Below are 12,673 nucleotides of genomic sequence, written 5' to 3' on the forward strand. Positions count from 1 at the left end.
CGCTACGCTTTTCCGTCAGAAAGCCGTGCCAGTGCGCCGGCGTCTCCTCGTTACCATAGCGACTGGGCGCCGGGACCGCAGGTCCTCGCTGCTTTGTCAACATCTTTTAGCATCAGCAGCTCCGAAGGCCGGCGTAACTGGTGGGTTACTAAGCTTTGGAGTGGGATTTTAAAACATGTGTCTTTAAAACTGTGAATGGATCCTCAGAAGTGTAGTCGTCGTTCACAATCTCAGCACCCTGGTGGGTGGGTCAAATTCCGCGTTTTCAGATTTCCCGGGACGCTGCGCTAGTATCTCTATCCAACAAGCCCTTTGTTCTCTTAGAAAACGAGGAATGTCGAGGAGCACAAAGAGATCCTGGGCACATGAACTTCCAGGCCCACTGGAGGATTCAAAAAAATTAAGACATAAATCCCCAGCTCCAAGAAACTTACAATCTAATTGAAGATACGCACGAAATACTCAACTTAATGTGACTTAATATATTGTGTAGTGCTGACTGTAAGTGCAATAGGATTCAGTGGATGAGGATGTAAATGAGTAAATAGAAGTCTAATGAAAGAGATGAAATTAAAACTAGGCATTTGATTTATATAGTCTTTAGATGGGAGAAAGGAGGAAAAGATTGAAAAATCAGGCATTCCTGAACATTACCGTCTCCATAAAATGGTCAAACATTGAAAAATACTGTACACTCTTATTGATCAATTTATACCAGATTTCAATGAAGATCTCAAGCACTTCTTTGACGAAATTTATTTTTCCACAAAAATTCTGAGGAGCTACAAAATCTTAGGAAGCCTTCTCTATTAAAAAAAGTTAAATTATATGTGCAATTAATGTGTGGTAATACAAACTGTAATTTTCAATTGATTGCAACACCTTTGCGGGGACAGAGCCAGGAGAGCAGTTTCCAGGCTCTCGGCCTGACGTGGAAAGGTACTGGCTCGGTTATTAGATGGCCATCAGCTGTAATCAGCTGTAATCTGCTGTGACTGGGTGGCCATCCGCTGTTACTGGTTAGTCATTAGCCACTAATATAACTGCCGTGGCTAAACAGGGATTTGGTTGGTTGGCAGAGAAGCATGGGTTGCGGCTAGCAAGGGGGGTTGGTTGGCAGAGAAGCGGATGGCGGATCATGTGGATCCTGCCTCCTGTGTCTCCAACCCAGCTGCCAGGGAGAATATAGTGGTACGAACCTGTTGGTGTTCCTTTTTGGCCTCACCATATCCTGCGTTCTTGTGCAGGGAGCGGGATCAGGGTCTCTGCATTACATACTCTTAACTGCTTATTAGTGAGCATGGAGTCAGCGGTAGGGGTGTAGTCAGGCACCTCCAACATTTCACTTCAGGGCCTGATGTTGAAGCCCCAAAGACTGTGGAGCTTCCAAAATTTGCAAAGCTTGGTCCAGTTTGTGATGTTTGTAGGTCTGCGTTGGTGAACTATGGTTCTAGCTCCTCTGATATCCTGACCTCTGCAGAGCCAAACCCCTCATGCAGTGATTTAATTCCAGCCTTTATTCCCCAGAGGTCATACAAGGGAACAAAGTCAAATTAAGGAAGTCCTAATAAGTCTCATTTATAACTTCATTCCGGAGAGAATAAGACTGAGAGACAATTCTGCTTAAGAGTCAAGGTAGAACCTTTCATGCCACTACTTCAGGACTGAAGTAGAAGCAGAAAACTTTTGAGAGTTTATAATTTCCAGGAGACCATTTTGAAGTCATGAATTTGAACATATCCTGGAGTCGAAAATACTCCTAATTTGATGGACTGAGATCTCTTTTAAAATATTTAACAAACTCTCAGAAAAACAAGCAGAACCCAGGCAATCCTGGAAAGCTACGCACAGCTCTAGTGGAATCTCTCTAATACACCTCCTCTGATATAAACATAATGAAAAAGAAAATATGACTTACCTTTTACACTCTAGCTGTAAGTGGAAGAACAGGTTTCAGGTAAGTAGAAAGACGTCAAGGAGAATTTACTCACACAGTAGCAGAGTGTGGTAGACTGAATTATTCTAATTTTTCACTCTCTCCCTCTGCACATGATTGCAGGACTTTCTGCTATCTATAGTCGAGTTATGTAGCGTATACATCTTTGCCACACTGACTCTGGGCTTCATCTGTGTGGCTTTTTCTGGCCACTGGAATGATGTCAGGTATGAAACTAACAGGGGTCTTAGCTGTGCTTTCATGCCTTGCCTCTTGGAGTTTGCTATTTTTCCTAAGAAAAACTGATTCAGGTGGCTGCTGTTTCTAAAATGATGAAGACATGTGAAGCATGTCTGTATCTGACTCTCAATTAAAATGTGGTGTCCAGTTGATTTTAGTCGAACCGAGGTGAGACAAGCGAAAGTCAGCTGAATAGCAGGCTATTCATACTCTTATGAACAAGAAAAATATTTTTGGTTAAAGCCATGAGATTTTGGGGGTACAGTAGTATTGTAGGAATAGCTGACTGACACACCAAACAAAGAGATTTGGCAGAATTTTCATGTTAAATATGAGAAAGAGAAAATAAAAACATTGAGAATTTTACAGACTACTACTGTAAAAGGAAGCAGGAAAGAAGGAAGCCAAGGGGAAGGAAATAGCATGCAAAAGATGATAAAGTACAGGAACTGGGTGAAATCTAAGGGGAAAAAGAAAATTTATCATTTATTCTTTGTGCTTTAGAGGAACTTAATAATGAGAATATGAATTCAATAATACAGGGACTCAAAGAAAAGATGCTAACATAATGTACTGAGAAGTAAGCTCTATGAGGGCTGGGTCTTGTCTGTTTTGTTCACTATTATAGCCTCAGCACCTAGAACCTTGCCTGGTATACTACAGGTAGTCAATAAAGATTTGATGAGTAAATGAACCAAAATAGAGATAAAAGAGCAAAGGGAATTAACAAAAGACCAAAACTCCTTAAAGGACTAATGAATAATTAGAAGCATGAAGAAGCAGACTATAGAGAGCTGAAATTCAAATTACTGATGTAGAGGAAAGGTAGAAAATCAAACAGAATGCTGAAGTAAAGGACAAAGGCATTAAGCCTCTTAGAGGATAGTATATATGAAAGAGACAAATATAGTTCAATGTAAGATTAATAAGTGCCCCTGAAATAGATAACACAGCAAATGGAAGAATAAATTTCCTTACTGGTAGAAAAAATAATAAAGGAAGAAAAATCTATAGGTTAAAACGCTATATTGTAATCTGTGGAAAAATTCTGTAGAACAGTCAACTCTGAGGTATGTATTCTGGTTAAGTTATGTCATTCAGAATAAAGAAAGAATTCTTTAGGTGCCCAGGCAAAAAAACAAAAAGGAGGGGAGGGGGGCATGGAGAAAAAACAGGCTCTTTTAGACTCATCATCTATGGCACATTCAGTTCCGGAAGATATTGAAAAAATATTACAAAGTTCTGAGGGAGAATAAAATGTTTCCCCGGAAAATTATACTCTTACAGCTTTTCAAGTTGTCATTAAAATAGAATTTGAATTTGTGCGTACTCTATCCGTTTGTATTGCTGCTTGTACCCTGCATTTCTGAGCCCATCGCTTTTACATATCACTTGACAAACACAGCCAACAGCAGCCAACATGTTACGAACGTTCTGTCTTCCAACCTCTTCACCTAACATTCAAGTTCATTAGTAAATCATCTGCCTTCTAGGCTATCACAGAGTTTTTCCAAAGGTTTTTCTAACAGGTTTGCCACTGGATAATATAGATAACTATCCTTTCATCTTCCGAGAACAATTTCCTTGTCACTCGCTGCTTGACCACTTGCTAGTGACTTATATTTTAGGTTTATGTTTTGGCAGTACCTGAGTATGGACCTAAGTCTGTATATGTCAGGATAAATTTTGTTATGCTGTGGTAACAACAATCTCCAAATCTCAGTGGTGTAAAACAAATGTTTGTTTTTTGCACATGATACATGTCCATTTGGGGGTGTCTGGTTATGCTTTATGTGATCCTCACTTGGGCACTTAAGTTGCTGAGCTACCATTATTTGGTACATTCCTGGTTTTTGTGGCAGAAAGGAAACTCAGGAGGGTCTTGCACTGCATTTAATGGCTGCTTTTAACTCACTGGCCCAAACTAGTCACATGGGCTCCAAATACTCATAAGAGGGCCAAGCATTGTAATTCCTGGAAGACACAAAGCCAGAAATATTTGATGAACATTTGTAAGCACATCACAAGCCTTCTCAGACATGACGTCAGAATACAGCATTTGTGGTAAGCAGCCTCTAAGATGCCACCCAATGACCTCTGCCTCCTATTTTTGTGTAATCCCCTCCCCTTGAGACTGGGCTGGACCCAATGACCTCTTTAAAATGAATAGAGACCAAACACAATCCAGGGGCCACCCTGAGTTTAGGATTCTGGGGGACCAAGGCAGCTAACATTTGCAGTGTAGAGTGCCAGAGAGGAGTGTGTATAGAGAAAGTTCTGGAGATATTCAGCAGATTCGTCAGGAGCCTTAAACTGAGTACTGATCAGTAAAATCATGTGTCCAAACTACCCAAGGCTGAGGAATGACTCCAAAGAAGCGGGCAGAACAATTCCTGTGGTTCACACAGGACTGGGACTAGTTCACATTCCCCTTATCTTAAGTGGAGGAACCTTGTACTATATGGGGCATTTGGGTCGAATACACAGAAGAGGATTGCCTCAGTAATGGAGACACATTTGCCATAGATGAAAGCCTGTTTTGATCTAGCCTAAGAAAGCATATAATCAACTCTTCAAAGGACCAAGCTGTTTCCAAATAACTCTTGCAGAAAAAAACTTGAAAGTACTTAGAGGAATAAAAATAAAATCCAACATTCAGCAATGTGAAATTTACAATGTCTGGCATCAAATCAAAAATTGCAAGATATGCAGAAATGTAGAAAAATACACTCCATAATGAGATGAAAAATCAGTCAGTGAAAACAAACCAAGAAATGGCACAAATGAAAGAATTAGTAGACGAGGACATTAAAACAACTTATAAATATACTCTTCTTATTTAGGAAGTCAGAAGGAAGCATAAACAGATTAAGGAGAGACAAATATAAAAGACACAAATTAGACCTCTAGAGATAAAAATCACAATGCCTGTGATGAAAAATACATTGGATGGAATTAAGAGTGGATTAGACATTGCAAAAGAAAAGAGTAGTGAAAGACATAGCAATAGAAACTACCCAAAATAAAACAGAGAACAACAACAAACAATAAAAATGAGGTTCAGTGAGCTGTGGCACAACATCAAGCACCTTTATATATATTATATTGGAGTTCTAGAAGGAGGAAACAAGAAATACTTGAAAAAATAATGGCTGGAAAGTTTCCAAGTGTGATAAAGGATGAACCCACAGATCCAAGAAGCTCGATGAGCATGTAGACACAGGAAACAAGAAGAAAATCACTCCAAGCACATTATAATCAAATTGCTTAATATCCGTGATAAAGAGAAACTACTAAAATTACCCAGAGAAAAAAAGACACACTACATATAATGGAACAAAGATAAGGATAACCGCAGACTTTCTTGTTGGAAACAATGCAAGCCAGAAAACAGTGGAGCAAAATATTTAAAGTACTTAGTATGAAACAAAACTGTTGCCTTAGGATTCTATACCCAACAAAAATACTCAAAAATTAAGATGAAGTAAAAACATACAAAAGCTGAATGAATGAATCACCAGGAGACCACCAGTGTTAATGAAAACCTTCAGATAAAAGTAAAATGCTGTTGGATGGAAATCTGGACATACTCAAGGGAATGAAGAGAACTGAAAATGATAAAGATGTGGGTAAATACAAACGACTTCTGATGCTTTTAAAAATGCCTTTAAAAGATAATTGCTTTAAAAAGACAATAATGTGTTGGGAGGTTTGAAATATCTGTTGAAGTAAAATACATAACAAAATAATACAGGGTGGGAGAGGGGAAATGGAATATACCTTGTAAGGTTCTTTAAGTATATGTGAAGTGGCATAATGTTATTAAAAGGAGACTGAAAAGTTAAAAATGTATACTATAAACCTTAAAGAAATCAAAACCAAACCACACCAAAGCAAAACAAAGCACACAAAGGTTGTATAGCAACAAACCAATAATGGAGATAAAATAAATTCATAAAATATACTCACTTGTTTCAAAAGAACAAAATAACAAGAAAAAAGGAACAAAGAACCAATGGCACAAATGGAATACAAATGGCAAGAGGGCAGATTTAAATTCAATCATATCACATTAAATATAAATAATAAAAACATTTGATTAAAAGTCGAAGATCATCAGAGTAGATAAAAACAGCAAAACTCAACTATAACTGTTTATAAAAAAGCCAATTTTACTATAAAGACCTAGTAGGTTAAAAGTAAAATGATTGGAAAAGATACATTATACTAACACTAATAAATAGAAAGTAGCTATATGTTTCAGACAAAGCAGATTTCAGAGCAGAGAATATTATTAGGGATAAAGAAGGGCATTTTATAATGATAAAGGTGTCAATTCATCAAGAGAACATAACACTAAGTATTTATGCACCTAATAACAGTACTTCAAAACATATAAGGCAAAAACTGGCAGAATGGAAAGGAAAAACCGAGAAAGTCATAATTATAGATGGAAATTTCAACATCCTTATTTCAATAATTGACAAACAAGTATACAGAAAATCAGTAAGAATGCAGACTTGAACAACTCTGTGAACCAACTGATTCCATGTATAGAACACTTCACCCAATAATAGCAGAATACACATTCTTTATAAGTGTGCACGGAACATTTACCAAGATAGAGCATTTTCTGGCCATAAGCAAATCTCAATACATTTAAAATAAGAGCATACAAAGTGTGTTCTCTGACAATGGATTCTAAGAAACCAGTGACAGAGAGATAGCAAGAATATTCCTAAATATTTGAAAACAAAATAACATGGTTCTAAATAATCCATGGGTCAAAGGAAGAAGCAAAAAGGAAAATTTTAACGGAAGGAAATGACAACAAAATTTCAAAATTTGTGGAATGAAGCTAAAGTATTGCTTTGATGAACATTTATAGAATTAAATGCTTATGTTAAAAAGATAGGTCTCAAATCAATGCCTTATGCTTTTAAGAAACTAGAGAAAGAAAAGCAAATTAAGTCCAAAGTAAACAGAAAAAAAGAAATACTAAAGATTGGAGTGGAAATCAAATGAATAGAAAATTAGTAGAAAAAAATCAATGAAATCTAAGTTTGTTTCCCGAGAGATTAAAATTGTTTTGTGGGCTCCCTTGCTCATAAGATAAAATCTAAAATCTTTAATTTGGGTTTACGTTCTGGCATGGTTTAGCTTCTATCTACCATATATGTTTGACCCGATTTCTTGCTTTATTTTCTCTGCTGTGGTTATGCTGGCTTTTCAGATCTTCTGTTGTCCTCTCTACTTGCAGATGACTTCGGCACATGATGTTGCCTCTTTTTGCCCTTCCTCCCACTGTCTCAATGTCTTTGCTTCCCACCCATTTCTATCTTTTAATAGTTAATGCCTGTTCATCCTTTGGATTTCAGTTTGATATCCTACACTAACCTGCAAACTCCACTAGGACAGACTGTATGTTTGCTCAATATTTTATCTTCAACATTTAACTCACTCCTGCCTCATGGTGGATTCTCAGCAATTATTTGTTGTATGAATGAATTCTAATAATGGATCTGTTTTCTTAGCATATGACCAGTTGAAACATCACTCCTTTCCTGCATCTCATGAATCAATAGCCTGAGAATTGAAAGATTATTTTCTTGAGCTTATGAGAATTGAGGGAGTATTTAGAGATTTCACCATCTTCTCCCCTCCATGCCCTCATTTATACTTCACTTGTTCCTCCATTTCTCTGTGAAGATCTGCTGGAGAGTCAAGTTCATTTTGTTGTCTGATATATTACTCTAGTTCTGAAAAGTTTCCTTTTTAAGGCTTTTTAAGGTTGTTTGGTTTGTTTCATTGTAGCACCCATATCGAAAAAAGAAACGTGGCACAACTTGTGCCAAATAAACTAGTAAAATAATGGTTAATCAGAGGAATTCAAGAATATTTACTTTGTAGTTTAAAGATATATTGATCACTAAAAAGTGAAGTCATGTGTCAACACTCTAATTTCAAGAATTATGTGAAAAGATAAGAGCACTTATGCTGATAATACATGTGAGATTTTTTTATGCCTCAAAACAACTCTATGATATAGTAATTAGTACCATTTTACGAACAGACTTTTAGTGATTTGCTGAAAGCCTCAGAATTCAAACCTAATTCTGATGTCAAAAATCCATCATTTACCCACTACTGCCTGCACTTAAAAATGTAAACTAGTATTAAAAAATTTTGCCATCTTAAGGATTAAATGTTTAGGTCCTAATGACACACTAGTTAACAATGCAGCAATTATTTCAATTTGTGTGACTATGACACAATCAGTTAAATGGTTTCTTTAAGCTAAAATTGTGATCAGCTATTCACAGATAGCACCCTAGTAAGAAAAAGAAGGCAGAGGTAATATTTTTGTCTAACTTCAACTTAATTATATAAAATGCCAATTTCCTATAACATAAATCATGAAAACAGAGCAGTGGGAACTTAACATAAAATGTAGTTGTTAAAAAAGATTTTCATTAAATGTGAAAGGTGCCCACTAGCATTTAATAGTTCAGTCAGCAGCTATGAAAACTGAAAACATAAATGGTTAGCTGAAGAGTAAAGTTCTGGCTTAAGGGTTAAACTTACGTATTACATTCAGGGAGATAAGCTGTTGATACAGAAGTTGGAGAGGGAGGGAAGTCCAGAAGATAAATTTCAGCTTGTTGCTGGAGCTATGAATTCTGACATTTTATTTTTTAGCAGATAGGCAATTGTGTGAAAGAATCTTCTGATGTCATAATTTCTTGGTGTCACTGAACATTTGATCATCATTCCTTTGGCAAGTCCAGTCTTCTATGGAAGGTCAGTAGAAACAATTAATTTATTTATCACTACAGGAATCAGACTCAGGCTATTTTGGTAAGTCCATGTATTCTTGATCAAGTTCCCTAAAACTTAATATCTACATAAGGTACATAGTTTTACTAAACCATAGATTTTACTATGGTTTTACTAACTTTTCATTGAGCATAACAATTTTTTCCTTGATAATTGACACAATCTATAAAAAATATTATATAATATTCACATTTCTAAACTTTAATAATTTAGTTTTATGATTACCACAATAAACGTTTACTTATTAGGCATAATATACTGAACTAGGCATAAGAAACAGATATATGACATTTGTCATTTTTCATGTCCTTTGTTGAAGACGTAAATTCATACAAGCTAGAGTAGTTAATGGCCCACTGTGTGCCAGGCACTGTTGTAGGCATTCAGGAGTCAGTGGTGACAAAGACAGATATGGAATGGGGTGGGGTCACAGTGTTAAACAAAAACATTTACAAAAAATTCCCCCCAGCCCCCTTCTCCACCAGGGGACATTTGGCAATGACTGGAGACATTTTTGACTATCACAACTTTTGGGGCGGGGTGCTGTTGGCCTGCAGTGGTGGAGTCCCCGGATGCTGCAAAACACCCTCTCATGCACAGGACAGTCTCCTCCTTCCCAACGAAAAATTATCTGGCCCCAAAGTCATTAGTGTCATGGTAGAGAAATCCTGAATTAGAGTGATAATAACTGTTAAAAGAAGAAATAAAGAGTGCCATGAAAACTTATATAATGGGGGAGGGGTGATTGTGTAAGGCTCCTCTGAGAAAGTGAAATGTACCATAAATTCAGACTTAATGAATGAGTTGGCTCTAACAAGTAAAGGATGGCAGCAGTGGGATGGGGACGAGCTCCAACAGAGGCAACAGTAGGCAACAATTATTTTATGTAGCCCTGTGTGTATGTGTGTTTGTGTGTTTATGTGTATCATATATATCTCGTACATATATCACATTATATATGTATAACTGCTCAGTAGTATCTGCTGAATAATAATAGTTAGCATTTGTTGAGCACTAAATAGGTGTTAGATACTGCACTTTACATGTATTATTTAATCCTCATTATTACCCTGGAAGTAGAGACCATTATTCCCAATTTATCCTTGAGAAACATACTTGGTTAAGTATCTTGCCTAAGATCACATAGTCAATCCAACACTCCTTAGACACTTTCCTTAACTAATACACTGTGAAAGCAGAGAGGCGGGGGGAATAAATGATAACCAGGAACAGAAGGGTTAGATGAAATATCATGGTGGGTACGCAACTCAGCTGTACTTCAAAGGAAGAGAAGGGCTTAGATAGGCAGGGAGGCAGTGGGAGGTGGGTGTAGGGGCTCAAGCTTGTTGATTGCAACAACTGTTTAAAGGCAAACTGAATTTGTTTTATTCCACACATCAGAAATGGACTTCTGTTATGTTAACCGTAGGGCACAGTTTACTTTTATCATCCAGTGGCTATTTTCTATTTGCTGCAAAACTTTACATTGTTTCATACAGTATTTATACACTTTTACAGATATTTAAAAAATACCATTTTCAGAATGTTTGTATATACCTGCAACAAAATTAAAAGTTCCAAACAACTATTCAAAGACAACCCACTCCCTCTCCATTATCATAATTTTCTAACCTAGGTTTTCAGTGAATTATGCCTTTTCGGTTAGGGACCCAGCCATGGAGGTTTCCAGTGGAAGGAGGAGATTCTTCAATCGGGCTGGAACCTGGGCTGACCTCCAGTGCTGCCTGTAATGGGAAGGAGATGTCACCAGCCAGGTAAAGTCTCCTTATCCTGACAACTGAGGAAATGTGTAATGGCTGCCATCGATATAAGCACAGCTGATGTTCAATATTAGTAAGAAAAAAGCCCAGGAACATTGCTATTATTAAATTAGTATTAACAAATATTGCTGTTATTAAATTAGTATGGACAGATCCCAGGTTTTCTTAGCATAGAGTCTGCATTTTATACCTCTGTAAGTCTTAATGATAAACCAATTCTTTCTTTTTTTCTCCCTTCCTTCCTTCCTTCCTTCCTTCCTTCCTTCCTTCCTTCCTTCCTTCCTTCCTTCCTTCCTTTCCTCCCTCCCTCCCTCCCTCCCTCCCTCCCTCCCTCCTTCCTTCCTTCCTTCCTTTCTTTCCTCCCTCCCTCCTTCCTTCCTTTTTTTGGGGGTCCATTTTTAGTTAGTTTTTTGTTGTTGTTGTTGATACTTTTCGAGATTAGAATAACAATCAATTAAAAAAGCCAGCCTTTAGTGCTATCATACGCTTGGCGCTGTGCTGGGCATAAGGCTACAAACATGGAAAAGACTCAGACCTCAGGTTCAATGGGACTATGGCTTTGATTTGATCTTTGGCAGAAAGAGAGCGATGTAGAGTATGAAGATTCTACAAAACAAAATAGGGGCGGCCGGTTAGCTCAGCTGGTTAGAGTGCAGTGCTCTTAACAAGGTTGCCGGTTCGATCCCCACATGGGCCACTGTGAGCTGCGCCCTCCACAACTAGATTGAAACAACTACTTGACTTGGAACTGATGGGCTCTGGAAAACAGACGTAGATAAATAAAAGTTTAAATAATAATAATTTTTTTTTAATTGAAGAAAACTATTTTAAAAATCAGTTATTCAAGGATGGAACAGGGTACTTTGGGAAATACTGAGCACTTGTCTTTAGAAATGTTTGAGGCTGGGTGATTTATTTGGTGAGAATGTTAGAAAGGAAATTCAAGCACTAGATGTATTTTTGGACTAGATGTCATTTAAGGGCTTTTTAAACCTGAGATTCTATCAACATTTGAACAGTATGTGGAATGGTATGTTCAGTTTTATATTTTTCCACAAATATTCTAGTTTTTAAATCACCTCAACTGAATTGATTTTAAGATGCATATACGTATTATCACTTACGTTTACAACTATGCACCCCCTCCCTTGCCATTTAGTAATCACTGCATACCTTTCAGAATGAACATCTGAAAGGTTATTTTTGTATTATGAATTTCCTGTCATTAAATGTATAGCAACAAATCATAGTTTCTTTGCACCGTAAGTCTAACATGTCTGCCTCATCAGTGCCACTGTGCTATATTTATTCTGTGAGTTTTTAAAGATTCCAAAATGATTTAAAACAGTTGAATGTGCACTCACACTTCACTGCTCTGAAAAGTTTCCTTTTAGTCTCTAACTCCATGTCCTTTGCTATTTTCTTCAGGCAACTCCGAAGATGCCCTGGAAGTCATTGCCTGACAATAACTGATGTTCCCATCACGGTCTATGCAACAATGCGAAAGCCACCTGCACAAAGCAGCAAGGAAATGCACCCTAAATAGCATCATTAAGTCTTTCATGGAGGTTTGACTAGGTCAAGGGTAGTGGGGCAGTATCATCGCATGATCTGGTAAACAAATAAAAGTGGTGGCACCTTTGGATGATGACAACAGTTGAAATGTTACTTTTAGTAGGAAAAGATTGAATTAGTGTATAAAACAAGTAGTAATAAGCCATCAGTTATTTTTTGATAGATAAGACAGAATAATATTTCACAATTAGATAGTACCTTAAAGATTATCTTGTTCACCGTAGACCAGTAATATCAATAATTCAAGATGCTTAATCCACCTTGATTATCAATCAAGAAGGGTCCATTCTAAATGCTTAATGTG

The 12,673-nt window shown here is 37.1% G+C and overlaps 1 protein-coding gene across 3 annotated transcripts; it reads left to right on the forward strand.

Moving 5' to 3' along the window:
- The first annotated feature begins 1 nt into the window (after position 1).
- On the forward strand, positions 2 to 12,450 carry FAM229B (family with sequence similarity 229 member B). 3 transcript variants are annotated; one of them, XM_019735032.2, is made up of 4 exons: positions 2 to 140; positions 8,876 to 8,977; positions 10,650 to 10,788; positions 12,223 to 12,450. In XM_019735032.2, exons 3-4 carry the CDS (start codon positions 10,664 to 10,666, stop codon positions 12,338 to 12,340), a joined length of 243 nt encoding a protein of 80 aa, XP_019590591.1. In that variant the 5' UTR covers positions 2 to 140; positions 8,876 to 8,977; positions 10,650 to 10,663; the 3' UTR covers positions 12,341 to 12,450. The 3 variants fall into 3 exon arrangements, with proteins under 3 accessions (XP_019590591.1, XP_019590594.1, XP_074189557.1); XM_019735035.2 differs by having other exon boundaries at positions 10,680 to 10,788; XM_074333456.1 differs by having other exon boundaries at positions 21 to 140; positions 8,879 to 8,977; positions 10,680 to 10,788.
- Positions 12,451 to 12,673: the final 223 nt, after the last annotated feature.

This window comes from Rhinolophus sinicus, linkage group LG05 (genome assembly GCF_036562045.2).
Source record: "Rhinolophus sinicus isolate RSC01 linkage group LG05, ASM3656204v1, whole genome shotgun sequence".
Taxonomy (NCBI): Eukaryota; Metazoa; Chordata; class Mammalia; order Chiroptera; family Rhinolophidae; genus Rhinolophus; species Rhinolophus sinicus.